The sequence below is a fragment of the Pteropus medius genome, unplaced genomic scaffold, assembly GCF_902729225.1.
Source record: "Pteropus medius unplaced genomic scaffold, Ma_sr-lr_union100, whole genome shotgun sequence".
Lineage (NCBI taxonomy): Eukaryota > Metazoa > Chordata > Mammalia > Chiroptera > Pteropodidae > Pteropus > Pteropus medius.
The window spans coordinates 10,085,135-10,102,455 of record NW_024340699.1 but is presented as its reverse complement, the minus strand read 5'-3'; the positions used below and the strand labels follow the sequence as shown (position 1 = coordinate 10,102,455).

Sequence of the window (17,321 nt, the reverse complement as noted above, 5' to 3'; positions counted from 1 at the left end):
AATCAACACAAATTTGAAGACAGAAAATAAAGTCTCTCTCCTGAACTTTAAACAAAAAGGAATGAGGAAAAACATCCAAGAGAATCAAAAGGCCTAAAAATGAATGGTAGTAGGAGGCTGAAATCTCTCAAGAAAATGGCCCAGAACTAGAGAACAGACCCACAGTCCACCCAAAGCCCGAGCAAGACTATGACACACATTATAAAATCTCAGAACACCTGTAATAAAGCTATCTAATTACCTCTCAAAAAAACTGGTCATACACAAAATACATGAAAATGGTAAGACTAGGCCAAAAAAGGTGGCACATACTTAAAAATTCAGAGAAAAAGATTCAGCCTACAAGGCAGCACTGGATTTTAAGTCAAAAATCAAGATATTTTAAGATATACGAAGACTTCGTCCATGTTTTTAGGAAACTACTGGAGAATATACCACAGCACAAGAGGAACAGGAATCTAATCCGCAACCATCGTGCAACTGAAATCATGGTACCACAGATAAAAGAATCCCAAGGATCGGCCCCCAAAAGTCCTCATGTAACCACCACGTAATAAATTTTCTCCCATGGATCTTTCTTTGGGGGTGGGGGGGCAAACTGAGAAAACAGCCACAGAAATCATTTTCTGTTCTGGTTAAGGATGCGGCTGTTTAACATGGCAGGTTTTCCTTCGGGAGTGAAAAGGCTAGGACGGGCGGGTAGGAGGTCTGAAGGACACTTGGAAACACGTCTGCGTGGCTATAATTATTAACTATTAAGCACTAGACCCTCACAATGAAAAACAGATTGGTTAGCTCTGAGGAACACAACTATTTGGAGGGAAGGGCAGGGACTGTTTCTCATGAGAGTGTGGGATGCCATGACACCTTTGACTATATACATTTATTTTTGACAAAGTATAAAGTGAGTAAATAATATAAAGAGAAACAGTGCTACTTTATTAAAATACTGAGTTTATTTCACATGTATATTTTTGTCTCCCCACCATTTCCATTTGTCTGACCACCACTACTACTATGTCCTATCATAACATTCCATACATACTTAAAACCAAGCAAAGGGTGGAGTTCCATCTTTAAAAACTAAACAGGCATTTTGGACAACACATTCTTGGCAATGGAACCTGGACAACATTTATCAGACACGGTAGGGAAAGTTCTCACTCTGCATTATAAAAAGGACAGCCAGATATCAACTGTTACAGAAATGAAATAAGACGGAAAATTTTAACAAACTGTTTAAACTATTTTCTTAAAGAGACTTCCTCCACTGCCAGAGATCTTGAATCGCCTGGAAAAAAAGAAAAAGTGTGGTTAAGAACCACAACACTTTTCAGACACCAATAAATTAAACCACGTCTCTTTGTACAGTTCAACCTATCCATTTTTCATTCTACCACCAAAAAGGTTCCCTCTAGATAATTAAGAACTGATTTCAAGGAAATTTATATTCAGACATAATTTTAAATACCTCAATGCAGACATAAAATCACATGATTCTTTGTAAGCGAAGTCAATTAAAACACACGTACCAGCTTTGATATCTTAAGTTAAAGGAGATCAAGGAAGGGCAGAGACCCATTGGGCCAATGTTGCCTCAATGTCGGCTGCTTTAAGGCTGCCCCATTTAGCAAATAAAAATTCAGAACACAGTTAAGTATGTTTCTAAGTCTATGCTTGGAACAAATACTAAAAAATCTCTTTATCTGAAACTACAGCTCTCTCGTTACCTCGCTTTAATGACATCTCCCTGGTGATGTGGGATCAACAGCTCCTTGTTCTGCAGAATTTGTTTATAAATTCCTTACAGTGAGCTCCATTTACATTCCAACAGTTCCTACAGTGCTCACATCCAAATTATTTCATTTTGTCCAATGAACATTCATTAATGAGAACATGCTCAGCATTAGCATTATGAGATAGTATACTAGACACGTTCTGCCATGTTAATTACTCAAAACTTGTTCTTCTTATCTAGTTTGTTAAAGCACTTTTCCCCGCATGACCTAACTTGGTTTTTCATTCTTGAAATCACCTGTCTGACCAAAAAGGGCTCCACATTCAATTTCTATGTCGTTTTTCAACATGACGATTCTACTTGTTCTCATGCTGGTATTTAGTAACAGCCATGTAAAAGAACCAAATTCCTCAAGTGATAAAAGTCACGTTTCAGATGGCAGTCATGGTAAGTACAGTATTATCGACTTCAAGCTGGCAGTTATTTTTCTATTCCTAATAGTCTTTTTTTTTATAAAAAGAGTTGTTTGTCAACTCTTCAGTGTCAACGAATTCCTTTAAAGCAATGGAGTACTTCAAGGAATTTGCTCCTTTCTTAAAAATGCTGAAAACAATTTCATGACACTCCAACATTAAAAGATCAGGACAGCAAACACCTACAGAATCAATTATGATTTGCTTTAATTTTTACATACACTGTTTGCATGTTTAACACATTCACCAAAATTTGTATCTGTTGTCATTCCACAAAATGCAGTATAATTTTTTTCAACTCTTAATTCAAGAGTTTCGGCAAAAAAAAAAAAAAATCGCTATTTCTCAAGTCCATCTGGAAGGGATTTTACTAGCCAAATCCTAAGCAACTCTTTCACAAGAGAAACTGCACAAGCAATGGGAAAATTTTTTATAGTGATTACTTGCATCTGTAGCTATGCCATAAAAACGTGAGGCATTTTAGTTTTGATAATCTCTGTAATAGTAAATTGAGCTATTACGTTTTTTATTATTGCAGAAATTTCATCCTGGCACTTGAAAATGTATTTTCAGTTTTGGAGTCAGAATATACTTGTTGGCAACGAGTTCAGTCATCTCAGCTGCAGGACCCATGTTATGGTGTGTGGGAGGCCTTTGCAACTTGGTTATCGCCTTTATCTTCACCTGAATTTTTCTTTATCAATGTTATTTTACTTCTTTTTCTGGTATTAGTTGAAGAATTCACTTATCTCATGCTTACCTGTTACGACATGCTGGTTTATATCTGACTTTCCACTATTTTCAACATTGAATTAACAACTACATACTGCAGTTTCAAAAGGACTTTTGTTAAATGTCAACTGTTCAAAAAATTCAGAATTTATACTTGCATTTTGGGGTTCACATATACAGAAAAACCAGAATAACTAAAAGAATCTAAAAGACTGAATCTGATCACATGGCCTCCACCATGTCAATCAAGGCTGAACTCACATCAACCCTAAACAGTGCTGAACCACAAAAAGGGCTCCAAATCTGAAAAAAAGTGCTGCCAATCAAATGATTTAAGCACTAAATAAAAAATATAAATAAGTGTGGCAGAAAAGTAGTTATAACTGACAAATCTTAATTTATTTTAAAAAAGTGGAATACAGGAGACCCTTAGAGAGTCCTGACAGAAACAATTAAACCACAGGATATGTCCTGTGTATACATGATGCCTAGCACCCTACGTAACTGCTTTTACATTTTCCTTTACAACCTGAGTCAATAACTCTAAGACAGTACAAATACATGCATAAATGTCCTACTGACAAAATATCTCTACCATGTTAAGAAATACAAAATCTGAGAGTTGATTCAAGTTGAAATATTGAATATTACTACAACTCGGCTTCTTGCTTCCAGATATTTATACTTTAGGTTGGTTTCAGCAAAATGTGCTTTCCATAAGACCTATGGAGAAAATGGTCTTTCTCTGCCAACTCACAAGAAAGCTTAAGACCAGAATGCCCCAAGCAGCCAAATGGAGCAGCAAGGAAAACCACAGCTCGTTCCGTTAGCCAACACAGTACCAAAAGTAAAACTGAGTTCAGCAACCAAGAGATAATTTACCAACTATATAAAAGCTGGGGAAAATGTACTAAAAAAGTTATCTTCTCAGTCTCTGCCAACTAAATTCTTTAAGAGTTTCCACGTATTTAATCTGAAGTATTGTCTGTGGTTAGAAACCTTTTAAAAGAAGCCAACGCTTAAAAGAAACTAAAAGAAGAATCATAATAAATCAATAAAAAATGTAGACTTGGTCATGTCTTGAGAAAACTTAGTTACCTCCTGGTCAGTCATCCGGAAGCAATTCTTCACGTAATTGACAAACTTGGCTTCCACTTTGGGAAGAGAACCACCCTATTCGAACAAAAGCAAAAGGGTAAGTATAGAAAGTTATTATGAAATTCCTCACATGGATCATCGGTTTATTTGTCTCTTCTTTAAAAATACTGAATCTTTTTCTTAGGCCCAGAAAATCCTACTGGGCAACTAGTAGGACCTAGCACTCCCATACTGATTTGTCAGTGTCAGATTCTCCCTTACCTCTCTAACCCCTTCTGAGTACCATATACACAAGTGACCAAAACTGTTAAAAGATCACTTTAACACTAAGAATCCAGGTCCAGCACCATGCTACCCGAGAAGTGAATTCAGGGGGTATTATGAATGGGCGGGAAATTAACTTTACGACAATTCACTAATCTCTAAAGTTTGGCATTTCCTTCGATTATGCACAGAGGGAAACCATAACAGCATTAGCACCAAATTATTTTCAAAGCATTACAATTATGAAAATGTTTATATTTATCACTACTTTGGAATTAATGTATTAAGTATGTATCACTTTTATTTCCTATTTTCCTAACTACATTTTAATTTCCCTTGTAAACTGAGTAGTTTATGCATTTTAAAAAAAGACCGACTTTTCAGGAATGCCAAAGGGACCATGGCATGAAACAGTTTAGGGATCAAGTATGGTATGTGATTCCTAATTGCCTCTATCACCTAGAAAATAAATCTCACTATAATTTCCATTTTAAATTATTGTCACATACATTCTTATTTGATGCAGTCAATTATTTATTAAGCAGCTAGGGAGACACAAAGGTGATTAAAACATGGTCAAAGTGAGGCAAATACACAAGTTAAGTAGAAAGCAAAGTATAAGGTTCACTGAATCACAGCAGTCAAAAGAAAGTGCTTTAGGAAATCAAGAGTGAGACTGCTTCCAGTCTGGAAGAGGGGGCATGGGTGGGTGGCAAATCAGGAAAGGGGATTGAGATTAAATAGAAGACTTCAGTCTGGATTGTTGATGATACTCAGTATGGACTATATTTGTCTCTCCTTTTCCTCTCTCCCCATCTTTGAGCTTAATTTATCAGTAGTGCCCAGGATTGTTCATTGCGCCTGCAATTAAACCAAGGAGATAGGACCATATTAAAACATGGGGGAGGGACATCTAAAAGGTCATTTTAGCACTGTATGCAAGGGATAAAAATAAAGCAGTGATATTAGGAAGGCTAAAAGTTTACAGTAGTACAAAAGCAAAATCGAGAAATGCATTCTGGCTCTAAAATGTTATTTTCCCAATTGCCTCATCACTGCGCAAGGAAAGAAAATCTACTGAAGCCATGTCACGTAGAACCTAGGGAATACGAGAAAACATGGGGAAAAGAGACAGCAACTTTGCTCACCATCCCACATTTACTTTCAACAACTGAGCTCTAAAAGTAGTATATTCACAGAATGAAAGCTTCAATCAAATGCTTCAAGGCATTTAAATCAACTGAGTTAAATAATTTAAATCAATTATTCCACACTCTCCAAGTCATGAAAGCTAAGCTTAGTCCTCCCATTTGATAAGTGACAAGATGACAACTAATCCTCTTCTCACATTTCCTCTAAGACAAATGAAGACTAAATAAAAGCCTATCAAGTCACCCCAAAATTCAAGATACAACCAAATGTATTGACTCAAGACACCTTGGTGTAAAAGGCAAATAGAAATGACTCAATTTGTTGGAATACATTTTTGACTAGAGTCAATCATGAGTATTTATTTTTTTAAACTGTAACACCAAGCGGCCAGACCAGTGTCTACTTTTCCAGCTGTTTGCAATTTTATAGAAGAATCACACGCCCTCTGCTGGTCCTGTAGCATCTTACACCAAAAGCTCAGGCAAAGGGAAGTGTTCTCATTGATCTCATTTCAACAAGTAAGGTCAGAATGTATCTCACAACCAATGTGATCTGAATTTCTTTATAATGGAAAATAAAGCTTGTATAACTTCAAATATGCAAAATAATCACCAGAGAGAGAAACAAATACAACTCGTAATCCACTTTTGGAAAAAGATTTCACACCACAAAAGGGGTAGGTATATTAAAGATAAAAATTGAGAAACAGTGCTGTTCCATCCAAACCCCTAGAAAGGCATAATTTGAGAGGGAAAAATAAACTTATCTAGTTTCTTAAAAAACGATCATTTACTCACTTTTTCTATACTTGCTTGCATTTTTGCTTTAATGTCTTCTACAGAACTAGGTCCTTTTGGTGTTTTAGGAGTTTTTTCCTGTTTTTTGAAGGATTCTTGACCCTGAAAAAAGTTAAATTTCAAAAGGCCGTTAAGATACAGCTCTTAAGACCGATCCTATCCTAGATTTCCCCCAATGAAGTTATTCTTACGATCCTTCCTTGTAAAAACCAGTGTACGACCAGAGCCGAGTTGCTATTATTAATGAATTCATGTCTGAACAAGTATTTTATTCTTTAAATTATCCCTTAAGAAGGGAATAGGAATAGTTTGAACCTGCACTTACATTCAACACCAGGTCAGTTCTACACTTAAAGGATACCATCAAAAATGAAAACCAGAAGGCACCTAAGAACGAAGCAAAGTCATTACAGCTTGATGCCTGGGGCCCATCCATCCCAGAGCATTTAAATGATAACCTCAGACCCCAGTTATTGGGGGGTTCTTTTAATCTCTGATTCTAATATGCAGCTAAGGTTAAGAAATTGCACTATGCAATATATATATATATATATATCTTTCAACGAGCAAGACTTCTTACAGGAGAACCCCGTTTATACTATCATAAGTCCTTCTGTTGGCTTTCCCCCTACTAGAAAACCAGCAACCATAAATATGACAATGACTATCAGGGAGCACATTTCAGATCTTTAAAGACACCAATCGCAAGTGCTCTCCAAAGGCTGATTAAATCCCCAACAGACTAGATTCTACCAGATTTTTTAACTTTTCTAACTAGTTCAATGAAGCCTATATTTGTGTGTATGTTGCCACTTACTTTTGATCTTGGTGTTGTTGGTTTTGAGTCTTTTCCATTTTGATTTGATTTTTGTGCATTTTTGGCTGGAGTATCTCGTACAGACTATAATTAGAAATTAATCTTAATCAATGCATAGAGACTTATCAGTGCAAATAAAACAGCCCCAAACCATGTTAAGAAAAAAGCAGTCAGGCTAAGGTGAACCATTCATTTTGACAAAAATTTGAAAATGGCTAACAAAGAAGGAAAAGAAAATAAATCATTCCTATTAGAAAAGTTTTCAAGACAGCCCTACTCAGGACCAATTTAAGTATGAGATCATCATTTCCTCCCCAAGCCAGTTTTCGTTAACTACAAAACAAGGGAATAACATTAAAAAGAATTTCCACCACTTTCTGTTAATAGTTATTTCTGACAACTTTGTAGCATTGTATATCCAACTTACTTTCTTTACTGGAGCTTTTTCTTCAGCTTCCTCATCATCAAAATCATCATCATCATCACTACAAATGAAATAAAGCCATTATTACTGATACAACACACTCAAACAGAAAAAGCCTATCTAGGTATTGGTGGAACCCACATGTTTAGTTTATCAAGACATTAAGAACTTTCAAACACTTTGGAGGGGTTGACAAAAGAATCAAAAGTAGGATCTTTAAGAGATATTTGCACATTTCATATTCACTGCACTATTATTCACAACTGCCAAGAGAGAGAAGCAACAAAAGTTCAACAACAGTTAAATGGATAAAGAAAATGTCATATGTATACTGATAGTTGTCTTAAAGGAAATCCTGTTACATGCTGGACATAGATGAACCTCGAAGACATTATGCTAAGTGACACAAGACAATCACAAAAAGACAAATACTGTTACTATGTAGAATAATCAAACTCTTTACAGAAACTGAAAAGTAAACTGGTGGTTGCCAAGGCCTAGGGAGAAATGGAAATGAGTTTTTTTGTTCAATGAGTATACTTTTAGTATTACTAGATGAGCATTTAGAGATGTTATGTAACCATGTGAATACAGTTAACAATACTGAACTACACACTTAAAAGTTAAGATGGTAAATTTTTTACAACTAAAAAAAAAAAATAAACCCAAAGCAATCAAAAAACGATCTTGAAAAAGAACAAAGTTGGAGAATTCATACTTAGTGATTTCAAACAGAAATCTATAAAAACTACAAAGCAACAGAAATTGTTTTACTGGCCTAAGAATACACACTTCAATAGAGCAGAACTGAAGAATCTAGAAACAAACCTTTATCTTTACAGTTAATTATTTTCAAGAAGAATGCCAAGACCATTCAAAGGGGAAAGAAGTCTTTAACAAATGATGCTGAGACAACTTGATATCCACATGCAAAAGAATGAAGTTGGCCCCTATCTCATACCATACATAAAAATTACTTCAAGACGGATCAAAGACCTACATATTAAGAGCTAAAACTATATAACTTTTAGAAGATTTGGCAATGGTTTCTTAGGTTTGACACCAAAAGCACAAGTAACAAAAGAAACTGGACTTCATGAAAATTAAAAGCTGCAAAGGGCACCTTATCAAGAGTGGAAAGACAACTCACCAAATGGAAGAAGATATTTGCAAATCTTATCTGATAAGAGAGTTGTTTCCAAAACATATAAATTTTTCTTACAACAATAATAAATTACTGGTATATTCTACAACATGGATAAATCTTAAAAAACACTGGTAAGTGAAAGAAACTAGTCACAAAGGAGCACATATTATAAGATTCCATTCATATAAAATATCCCAAACAGGCAAATATATAAAAATTCAACCACTGGAGAAGAACACAGGGGGTATTATTAGCAAACAGTGAAACTGGTTCACATTTTAATTGCTTCACAAACTGATTATATAGTGGCCAAAATGTTTCTTTTCCATATTACATATTCTCTAAATATAACACAGGAGCCAATTTATTTCACTGATGTGCAACCAAAGAAACACCATCTTTCCAACACTGGAATAAAATGTGTTAACTACAGCAAGTATGTAGTATACATAAAGCCATATATGACTTAGACAATTTTGACATAATAATCCAATCCCTGTGTATGCTTCCCAATACTAAAAGCGTAATAATGATTTCTATAAAACCAGTATCATAAACATATTAGGATATTTACTTCCTAATACAATAGGGAAAAAGGGCTTTTTTTTTTAATGGAAAGAACCATGCACAATGAGATTATAAATTTTAATATGCTACATACATGGTCTTTAGCTTTTCTTGCTTACATTAACAGCAAGACAACTAACTCCACACCATACCCTTTCCATCCAAAACAATCCATCAATTTCCCTTGTATCTTGTTGGTTAGAAGTCTTCTGAGACTATGGCTTAGATTTCCACGTAATATCTATGTCAACTAAAAAACCCTAAGGCATCTATCGCTTTACATTTTTATTGCCACCTAACCAGTGGAATTTCCTAAGACTTGTTATCCTCAAGGCATCCACATTAACTGTTCCTACCTATGCATTTATCTGACTACTCTTTCTTCTCTTACATGAAAACTTACTGATGGAAACCTTAATAACATCTACACGACAAGGTAGAAGACCAGACCACTACCTTGCACAAGCAGAGTCAAGATACCAATCAGGTCCTACTCCAGAGCCTTCCTGGAAAGGACTGTCTCCCAAGTCTGTGACATTGTGCTATTGGACATTCGTTTGTAAACCTATGCAAAAGTAACTTGAAAACACAAAAGATTAAATAAACTCAAGACTGATTAAGCACCATATATCATCCAGATTTTTTTTTTCTGTCCTAAGCCCATTTCCCATTCCTCTCTTGGTGTGTTTAGAATTCTTAGTAATGACAAATATTCTTAAAGTTATAAGTCAAACTCAATTAATATTGAGTTTGTAAGTTTGACAGGATTTTTTAAGCATTTAACTGTCAGCCTTTTCCTATTTTCTATCTTTATTGTCAGGCTCAAAGGGCTTTTTAAAGAATTACCAGCTTGGCCAGTTGAGGTTACTGAAAACCTAACTTCCAGACTTCAACTATATGGACCAACCTGAGAACTCCGGGACAAAGTTGACTGGCAATTAAAAGTTCAATGTTTTCGAAGTTACTGATACTGTTACATAAAGGAAAGACCAATTATAAATAGCATTTTATTCCACGGTGTACATTTAACTATTTACCATAGTCTGACCTTAATATAACACATTGAATCTTGTTTCTGATCAAATTTTAAATTCTCCATGAAAATCTTATTCTTTTTGGAATCCTATTTTCTCAATAAAAACCAGAGAACTATGGACCAAAGTCCTTCGTTGGGGTGGGGGAGGGGAATCCTTAAATCATAACTTACAATATGAATGTAGCTAGAGCTATTCAGATTCTCTTTCCACCCAATCCTTTTATCATTAACTGTTCAACATAAAATACACCAGACTTGTTTGCATTCTGTAATGTGTGTACTATAATCTTTCCCAAGAAAAAGGTACCTAGTCACACACATTTGGGAAATGCTGTATACTCTCTGCTTCCGAAAATTTGCAATGCACTACAGCATTTTAATGGCTCATAGTTCCAATGATATTCTTTAAATTCATTTAACCCAAACTGACAATCAGACCATTTACACTTTATTTAATTAAAGCTATTACTTAATTTCACGGGATCACTTGGTAATTTTCCTAACCCCCCCCATACAACTACGTCAAGTTTCTAAGCACATACTACTTACTCTTCATCATCATCGTCGTCGTCGTCATCGTCATCGTCATCTTCATCAGCAGCAAGTTTTACTTTTTTCTTAAACAAACGAAAGACCTCATGAGCAAGTGCTGATCCTAATCACCAAACTAAAGGCTAGAATAAGATACCTGTATAAATTACATCTATACCTGTGGAACCTTGCTACCACTTCCAGGGGCAGAACGCTTTCCAGATATACTAAGGAGTTTCACATCCTCCTCCTCTTCATCTTCTGACTCTGCGTCTTCCTCCACAGCTAAAATAAATTCTTTATAAGCCGCTAATAAAACTCAACCAAGAACTCAGAAATTCTAAGGAGCATTAATATACAGTAATGGGCATTTAAGAATAGATTTTACTAAATAAAAAAGAAGACGGAAAACAGGGAACAAAAATTTAAAAAAGGGGGGAGCTAACACTCATTACTAAGTTTTAAATGCAAAACACCAGTTATAAATTACTAGATGTCCATTTGAACCTATTATAAAGACAGTACTATAAGCATCCTTTATAAAGTCCAAATAGGAAACAAAGTAACTGCATTAAAGGGAAAAGCATATTACATTAAAATAACATACCTACTAAGTGTTGTCCACTAATATGCACAGGCCCTGAACCACATTTCAACCGTAAGACCACAGGTGGTGTTATTTCAAAGCCCCCAAGAGACACCTAAAAAGAAGAAACTTTTAAATCACTAAATGTAGGAATAAAATTAAATATTTGATATAAAACTTCCTCAAAACTTATGTTTTCCAACAGGTAAACCCATAAGCCAAATGAACAAACCAATGAACCCGTTTTCCCGCCTAATAAGCAGCAACCGCCATGTTCAAAAGTCGATCACTCAAGCCCAGTGACAAGATGAAGCTAATTCCCCTCTCTCAAATGACATCCACCTTACTGTAAGAGAATTAGACCTTGACATAAAATCTGTAGTTTTAAGTGCCCTTACCGTTGGCTGTACAGACATTTTCAAGGTTGCCAGTGTTACTTTAATTGGACTGCCTTCATAATTCATTGCTTCTGCTTCAACGATGTGCAATTCATCCTTTGCACCAGCCCCTAAACTGACCTGTCAACAGAACAGTACTTTAAGTTCCTATTTTGCAATCCCCTCAAAGTTCTTGTTAAAAAAAAAACCCCAACAATACAGAGCTATAAACTTCATTATTACCACTGACGAGAAACTAATTTTTATACAATGCCATCAAGTTTTATGTGACCTTGCCAATCAATTTCTCATATTCAGTGCATCTGAACAAATGCATAAAAATGCATTTAATGACAGAGTTGTACATGTCATCACCTATCCACAGAATAGACCACCTGATATTTATTGACCGCCTACAAACTGAACAGCAGGCTAGTCTCTGCAGGGGACAAAAAGATGTATCACTCTCCTAAAGGGCTTTATAATGCAATTGAAATATATAAACATGGAAAGTTGAACAGTAGTGTGACTGGACTTTTACCTGATTGCCAAAGGAGTGGTTAAAGATGCCAAGTTTTGTATCACAGGTATTTAGAAAATCAAGTATATACAACACTTATAAAAATACTACTATAAAAACTAAGTATATAGCCACAGGAACAGGAACTAAGAGGCTGAAATCAAGAAAGGTTAAGTAGTCTAGCTGAAAAGTTTAAGTACCGTTCTCAAAGATAACTGGTGCTCATTTTCATCATTATCCACCTTGAAGTGATAATCTTTGTCGGCCTTTAGTTCACAACCTGTAAATGAAGAAAAAGTAACTATAACAAGAAAAATAACATTGAAACTTCAGTGAGTAACCAAAAAAGTTAACTTGTGAACTAATTCTTACTGTTCTAGCTACCAGAACGCAAGGTATCCCCATCTCTTCCTGGATTTCTCAAACACAAATCTCTATAAACAATCAAATAATAGCTATACAGGAATTTACAAATTCTACTTTCTCATTATATTCTTTCATTCTCAACTACACCATTATCATTCGAAGGTAGAAGGAAACTCAAAGATTTAGTAGACTGGAACCAAAACGAGTATCTGAAACCAAATCTGATGTACAACATTGATAAAATCCCACTATTTAAAAAGAAGCTGAATTACCTAAACTCAAGAAAAGCAACCAATCTAGAAATGAGAATAACTGCACAAACATCTACATGAACAGCTTGTAGTTCCAACAGAAAAACTACAAATGTAAAAGAACTTAAGGGGGGGTCAGCATTTCATCTTTGAATAGAAATGATGTACATTAAATTATGTTCAGAAATTATGCTTAAGGCTAGAATAGACATATCCTAGGGATATTTCCAATAAAAAGGTTAACAAAAATATCTTAATAGAAATTGATCAGAAACTCGTCATTCAAAATAGCTAGGAATAAAAAGCCTTAATTAACAAGGCATGTCAACTCGCATTCCTTGAGTAAGTAAACTGCTATGGTCAGAATGAAAGTTTTATTAATTTAAATGATTCCACTTAATTGCAATCTAATAGTTACTGGTACATAGATGTTTAAATGTTATTGCTCAATTAACAAACTTCAGTATGCTTTTTAAAGGAACAATATAAATTTGGGGAAGGATCTGCAGTTACTTCATAGCCTGACACAAAGAAATGGCTTCAACAATTAAGTTCACTGAGATTCAAAACCAAAGCAGGTCTCTCCTTAGCACCATACTGTAGTGTCCTACGGGGAGAGGGATCCCAAACCCCTGGTATAGTATTTCAACAATATCAAGTCTTGTTGACCCAAACTGAACCTCCTCACGCTTCTCATCTCTGATAAGGAATAAAACAGTTTGCTACATGCAGCACAGAAGGTTTCCTCATAGGCCTCCTCAAAAAAAAAAAATCGTTTATAATGCACCAGCTCTGAAGGCAAGGATCTTGGTTTAGATCTAATTTTTATTTACCTACAAGTGCAACCTGCGTTGCCACTTTAGTTCCCTGAGCATCAGGATATCTGCAAAGTGGGTTAACTCCATCTCCCGCAGCGAGATGGAAAAAGGGCTCTATCAATGAGAACTACCATCACAGATGTTAAGCTCTGAACAAAGACCTCCAGGATCCTGGCGCCACCAGCCACTTCACCCAACAGTTCCCGCCCAACAGCCCAATTAAGGCCCAGGATCCCAGGCTCGGGGGGTGACAAGACACCGGTGAGCCCCGGATGTTGCGCCCACACCCCCTCCTTCCCGCAAACACGTGGCAACCACGTGCTCGCGGCCTCCTCACGCCGGGCCGCGCCTCCCCTCCCCCTGTAACTCGCCGAGGCACCGGGCTGTCGGGGTCCTGGAACTCCTGACTCTTGACGGCTGGAGGACAACGCCAGGCTCTTCCCATCCTCTGCTCCAGAAAGGGGACCCCGTGCCCCACACACCGCGAGCCCACACAACCAACCTGGGGCCCAGCATCAGAAACAGCGGCCCGGAATCAGGAGCCCACGAACTCACACCCACCCGAAAAGAAAAAAAATAATGTCCGGAGCTGCGCCGTGTGGCCCAAGCGACGCCAAACCTCAGCTGGTCGGTTCCCCGTTGCCTCAGGCCCTAGGCCTGGGACCGCTCACGCCCCAGGCTTCAGGCCGCCTCCCCTTCCCATCCCGTCGTGCCGCCAGCCCTCCATCTCCTCGGCTGCGGGGCCCCGGCAGCCCGGTGCCCACTCCCGCAGGCCTCCAGCCTGCCTCGCTTTCTTCACCAGCCCAGGCCTCAGCGGGGTTCCCGCCCCCCCACCGCACAGCCACCAGGCCCTGCTCGGCCTTGGTCCAACGCCCCCAACAGCAGTTACCGAAAAGATAGTTCTGTGGCCTCAAGGGGCTCATGTCCATGTCCATCGAATCTTCCATGGGGTGGTGGCGCGCACTTAGGTGGGAGAGAAGGCGGACGGAGATAAACGACTACTGGTCGGCAGAACAGCCGCGCAGGACGGAATCACACCAGGGAAAGGACGCGGGCTCCCTGCGCACATATATAGCACTCCGAAGATCTCGCGAGAGCTCCCAAAGTCCCGTCACCGCGCGCGTGCTCGGGAGCCCCCCTTCCCGGACGGTAGCCCTGCCGCGCAAGCGCTCTTCAACCGCGCTCCTTGCCACCTCGTCCCCCACCTCCTCCAGGTACTTCGCGGGCTCCCGCCGAGCACGCGCACTCGTCCGCCAGCCCTCCCCCTCCGCCGCCGCCGCGGCCTGTGCGCACGCGTGCGGTCTCCTGGTTGCGCGCCCCCCACCCCTTCCAAGCCTTCCACGTCCTCGCCCACTCTGGCGCGCTGGCCGGGCGCCAGGAGCCTGCGCAGCCCACCCTGCAAGATGGCGACGCCAGCCCTTAGCTATGTTCGGAACGCAGAACGAGCCGGCTTTACGCCCCAAGGCAGCTCCATTCACCTTTCTCCATCCCCTGATGCCTCGCAGGCCTCCAAACAGGCATAACCACTTCAGGATTGCTGACTTGCCTAAAGGCCTGGGCTCTGAGTTCATTGTTTCCCCCACGTTAAAGCTTCAGGTGCCAGAGACAGGACTGAGGTGGAGAAAAGATGTAGCCGCTGGCCGGACTTATTCGGCTGTATTTTAATAAGGAATCATCTCCACCGTTGAAATCCCTAACCTTTTTGTCATTTTGGGGGCCAAAAGAGGACTGAGCGTCTTCCTTATGAGCAGGACAGGAACAAGGGCTGGGGGATTTCTCCAGACAAGGTTTTTAAAATGGTTGTATATCCATAATATGTATCCACGTAAGGTCCCGAGAGGCAGATGTGACTATCTGCAGACAGGGAAACGGGCCGAGGGAAGTAAGGTAGCCCCCAAACACGAAGTGACCCGACGGTTCTATAACTCCAGGTCCACTTCTCACATCCTTGTAAAAGAGCCGAGATGGTGAAATGTGGGCCCACTCTCTCAGGCAATTCACTTCTTAATCTTTAACATTCCTAAGAATGTTCTGGCCTGTAAAGAAAGTATATGACTTGTAAGAGATGCATGAACCTTAGATATTTTGGCATGAGCTTGGATATTAGCATTCTAAACAAGCTACACCTTGATAAACCGAAGACCCCCCCCAGTCCCTGGGCACTGGTGGATTTTGAGGATCCCCCTAATTATCATTACTATATCAACAGATCACACAATAAATTTAATAAGTACTATGAAGAATTAAGAACAGTGACGGCTATAACCCTATCCCCTTTTCTCCAAATACAATCTAGTCGGAAAGATAAACTAATATACATGAACCAATCGTTAATTAATAGAATCGAAACCCTAAATTTGGAGAAATCAATGCAACCAATATGTGAATGGGGCCAAGGTATTTCCCACCCCCAAGTGAAGAAGAGCCTTCACCAGCCTTGTGCTTGGATCTTCTGAGACACAGAGTATGACCAATTGCTGGAAAAAACGCCGTCACTTGGAAGGATATCTGTGTAAAGGAACTGAGGAAAGGAAGGGGAGGACTGTGGCTGAGGGGGACTTGGGGAATTTAGAATGAGAAAATCTCAAGAGGAACTACAGGAGAGTGGAGGAGAAGGAGTTAATGTTCTTTGAGGCCATGCAAGTAAAACTTAGGACTACTTTGTAATTTCTTTCTGGATTCTGGACCACGATTATTCAAATGCAGCTCCGAACAGAGACTAAACCATATGGGAGCTATAGCCATGTTAAAGATAAAGAACATTTGTTGTTTTAGCATATTAAGCACCTAGTCTAGATATGATTTCATGGAATCAAAGGGTTAAAAAAATCACTTATTAATTCTTACGATTTACACATGTAATGAATACTTATCTTGTTAATAAAATTATTTAGTCCTACACAAAATGAAAAAGAGTGTCCCTCCTTCCACATCTCCTTTCCTGTCCCTATCTTTATACCCTAGATAATCACCTAATCGTGACTGTCCTTCCAGAATATCTATACATATATAAGTAGACTGACACAGTATCTTTGTACATGTATCTTTATGGATGTCTAAAAGTAGTTTCATAAATATCTTCTAAGACATGGACTTGCACAGTAAAAGGGAAGGTATGTATTTACAATGTACATGTAAATTGATCTTTTGATTATATAAATAGGGTCATATTTTATATATCACTGTCTTAGTCTGTTTGGGCTGCTATACCAATATCACAGACCAAGTAGCTTATAAACAACAGAAAATATCACAGACCAGGTAGCTTATAAACAACAGAAATTTATTTCCTACAATTCTGGAGGCTGGGAGTCCAAGATCAGGGGTGCCAATGTGGTTGGGTGAGGGCTGTCTTCCAGGTTGCAGACTTCTGGTTGTGCCCAGTAGCATCCTCAGATGGTAGAAGGGGCTAGAGATCTCTGTGGGATCTCTTTTTATAAGAACACTAATCTCATTCATGAGGGCTCTATCCTCATGCCCTAAGCACCTCCCAAAGGCCCCACCTGCTAATACTATCACCTTTGGGGGGTAGGATTTCAATATATGAATGGGGGGAGGGGACACATTTGGATCAGAGCAATTGTTCTACAATCCTTCCTTCTCATTTCATGTTGCTTAACTATCTTT

At 38.5% G+C, this 17,321-nt stretch overlaps 1 protein-coding gene across 2 annotated transcripts; it reads right to left on the bottom strand.

Annotated features, from left to right (window-relative positions):
- Window positions 1-934: 934 nt before the first annotated feature.
- Window positions 935-14,882, bottom strand: NPM1 (nucleophosmin 1). Of its 2 annotated transcripts, XM_039877778.1 has the most exons (11): window positions 14,584-14,762; window positions 12,460-12,539; window positions 11,761-11,880; window positions 11,384-11,477; window positions 10,955-11,061; window positions 10,795-10,862; window positions 7,499-7,556; window positions 7,072-7,155; window positions 6,255-6,356; window positions 4,042-4,116; window positions 935-1,291 (listed from the first exon to the last, which is right to left on the bottom strand). In XM_039877778.1, the coding sequence occupies exons 1-11, from the start codon at window positions 14,639-14,641 to the stop codon at window positions 1,253-1,255; spliced, it is 885 nt and encodes a 294-aa protein (XP_039733712.1). In that variant the 5' UTR covers window positions 14,642-14,762; the 3' UTR covers window positions 935-1,252. The 2 variants fall into 2 exon arrangements, with proteins under 2 accessions (XP_039733712.1, XP_039733716.1); XM_039877782.1 differs by lacking the exons at window positions 935-1,291; window positions 4,042-4,116 and adding an exon at window positions 4,819-5,166 and having other exon boundaries at window positions 14,584-14,882.
- Between the last annotated feature and the right edge of the window lie 2,439 nt (window positions 14,883-17,321).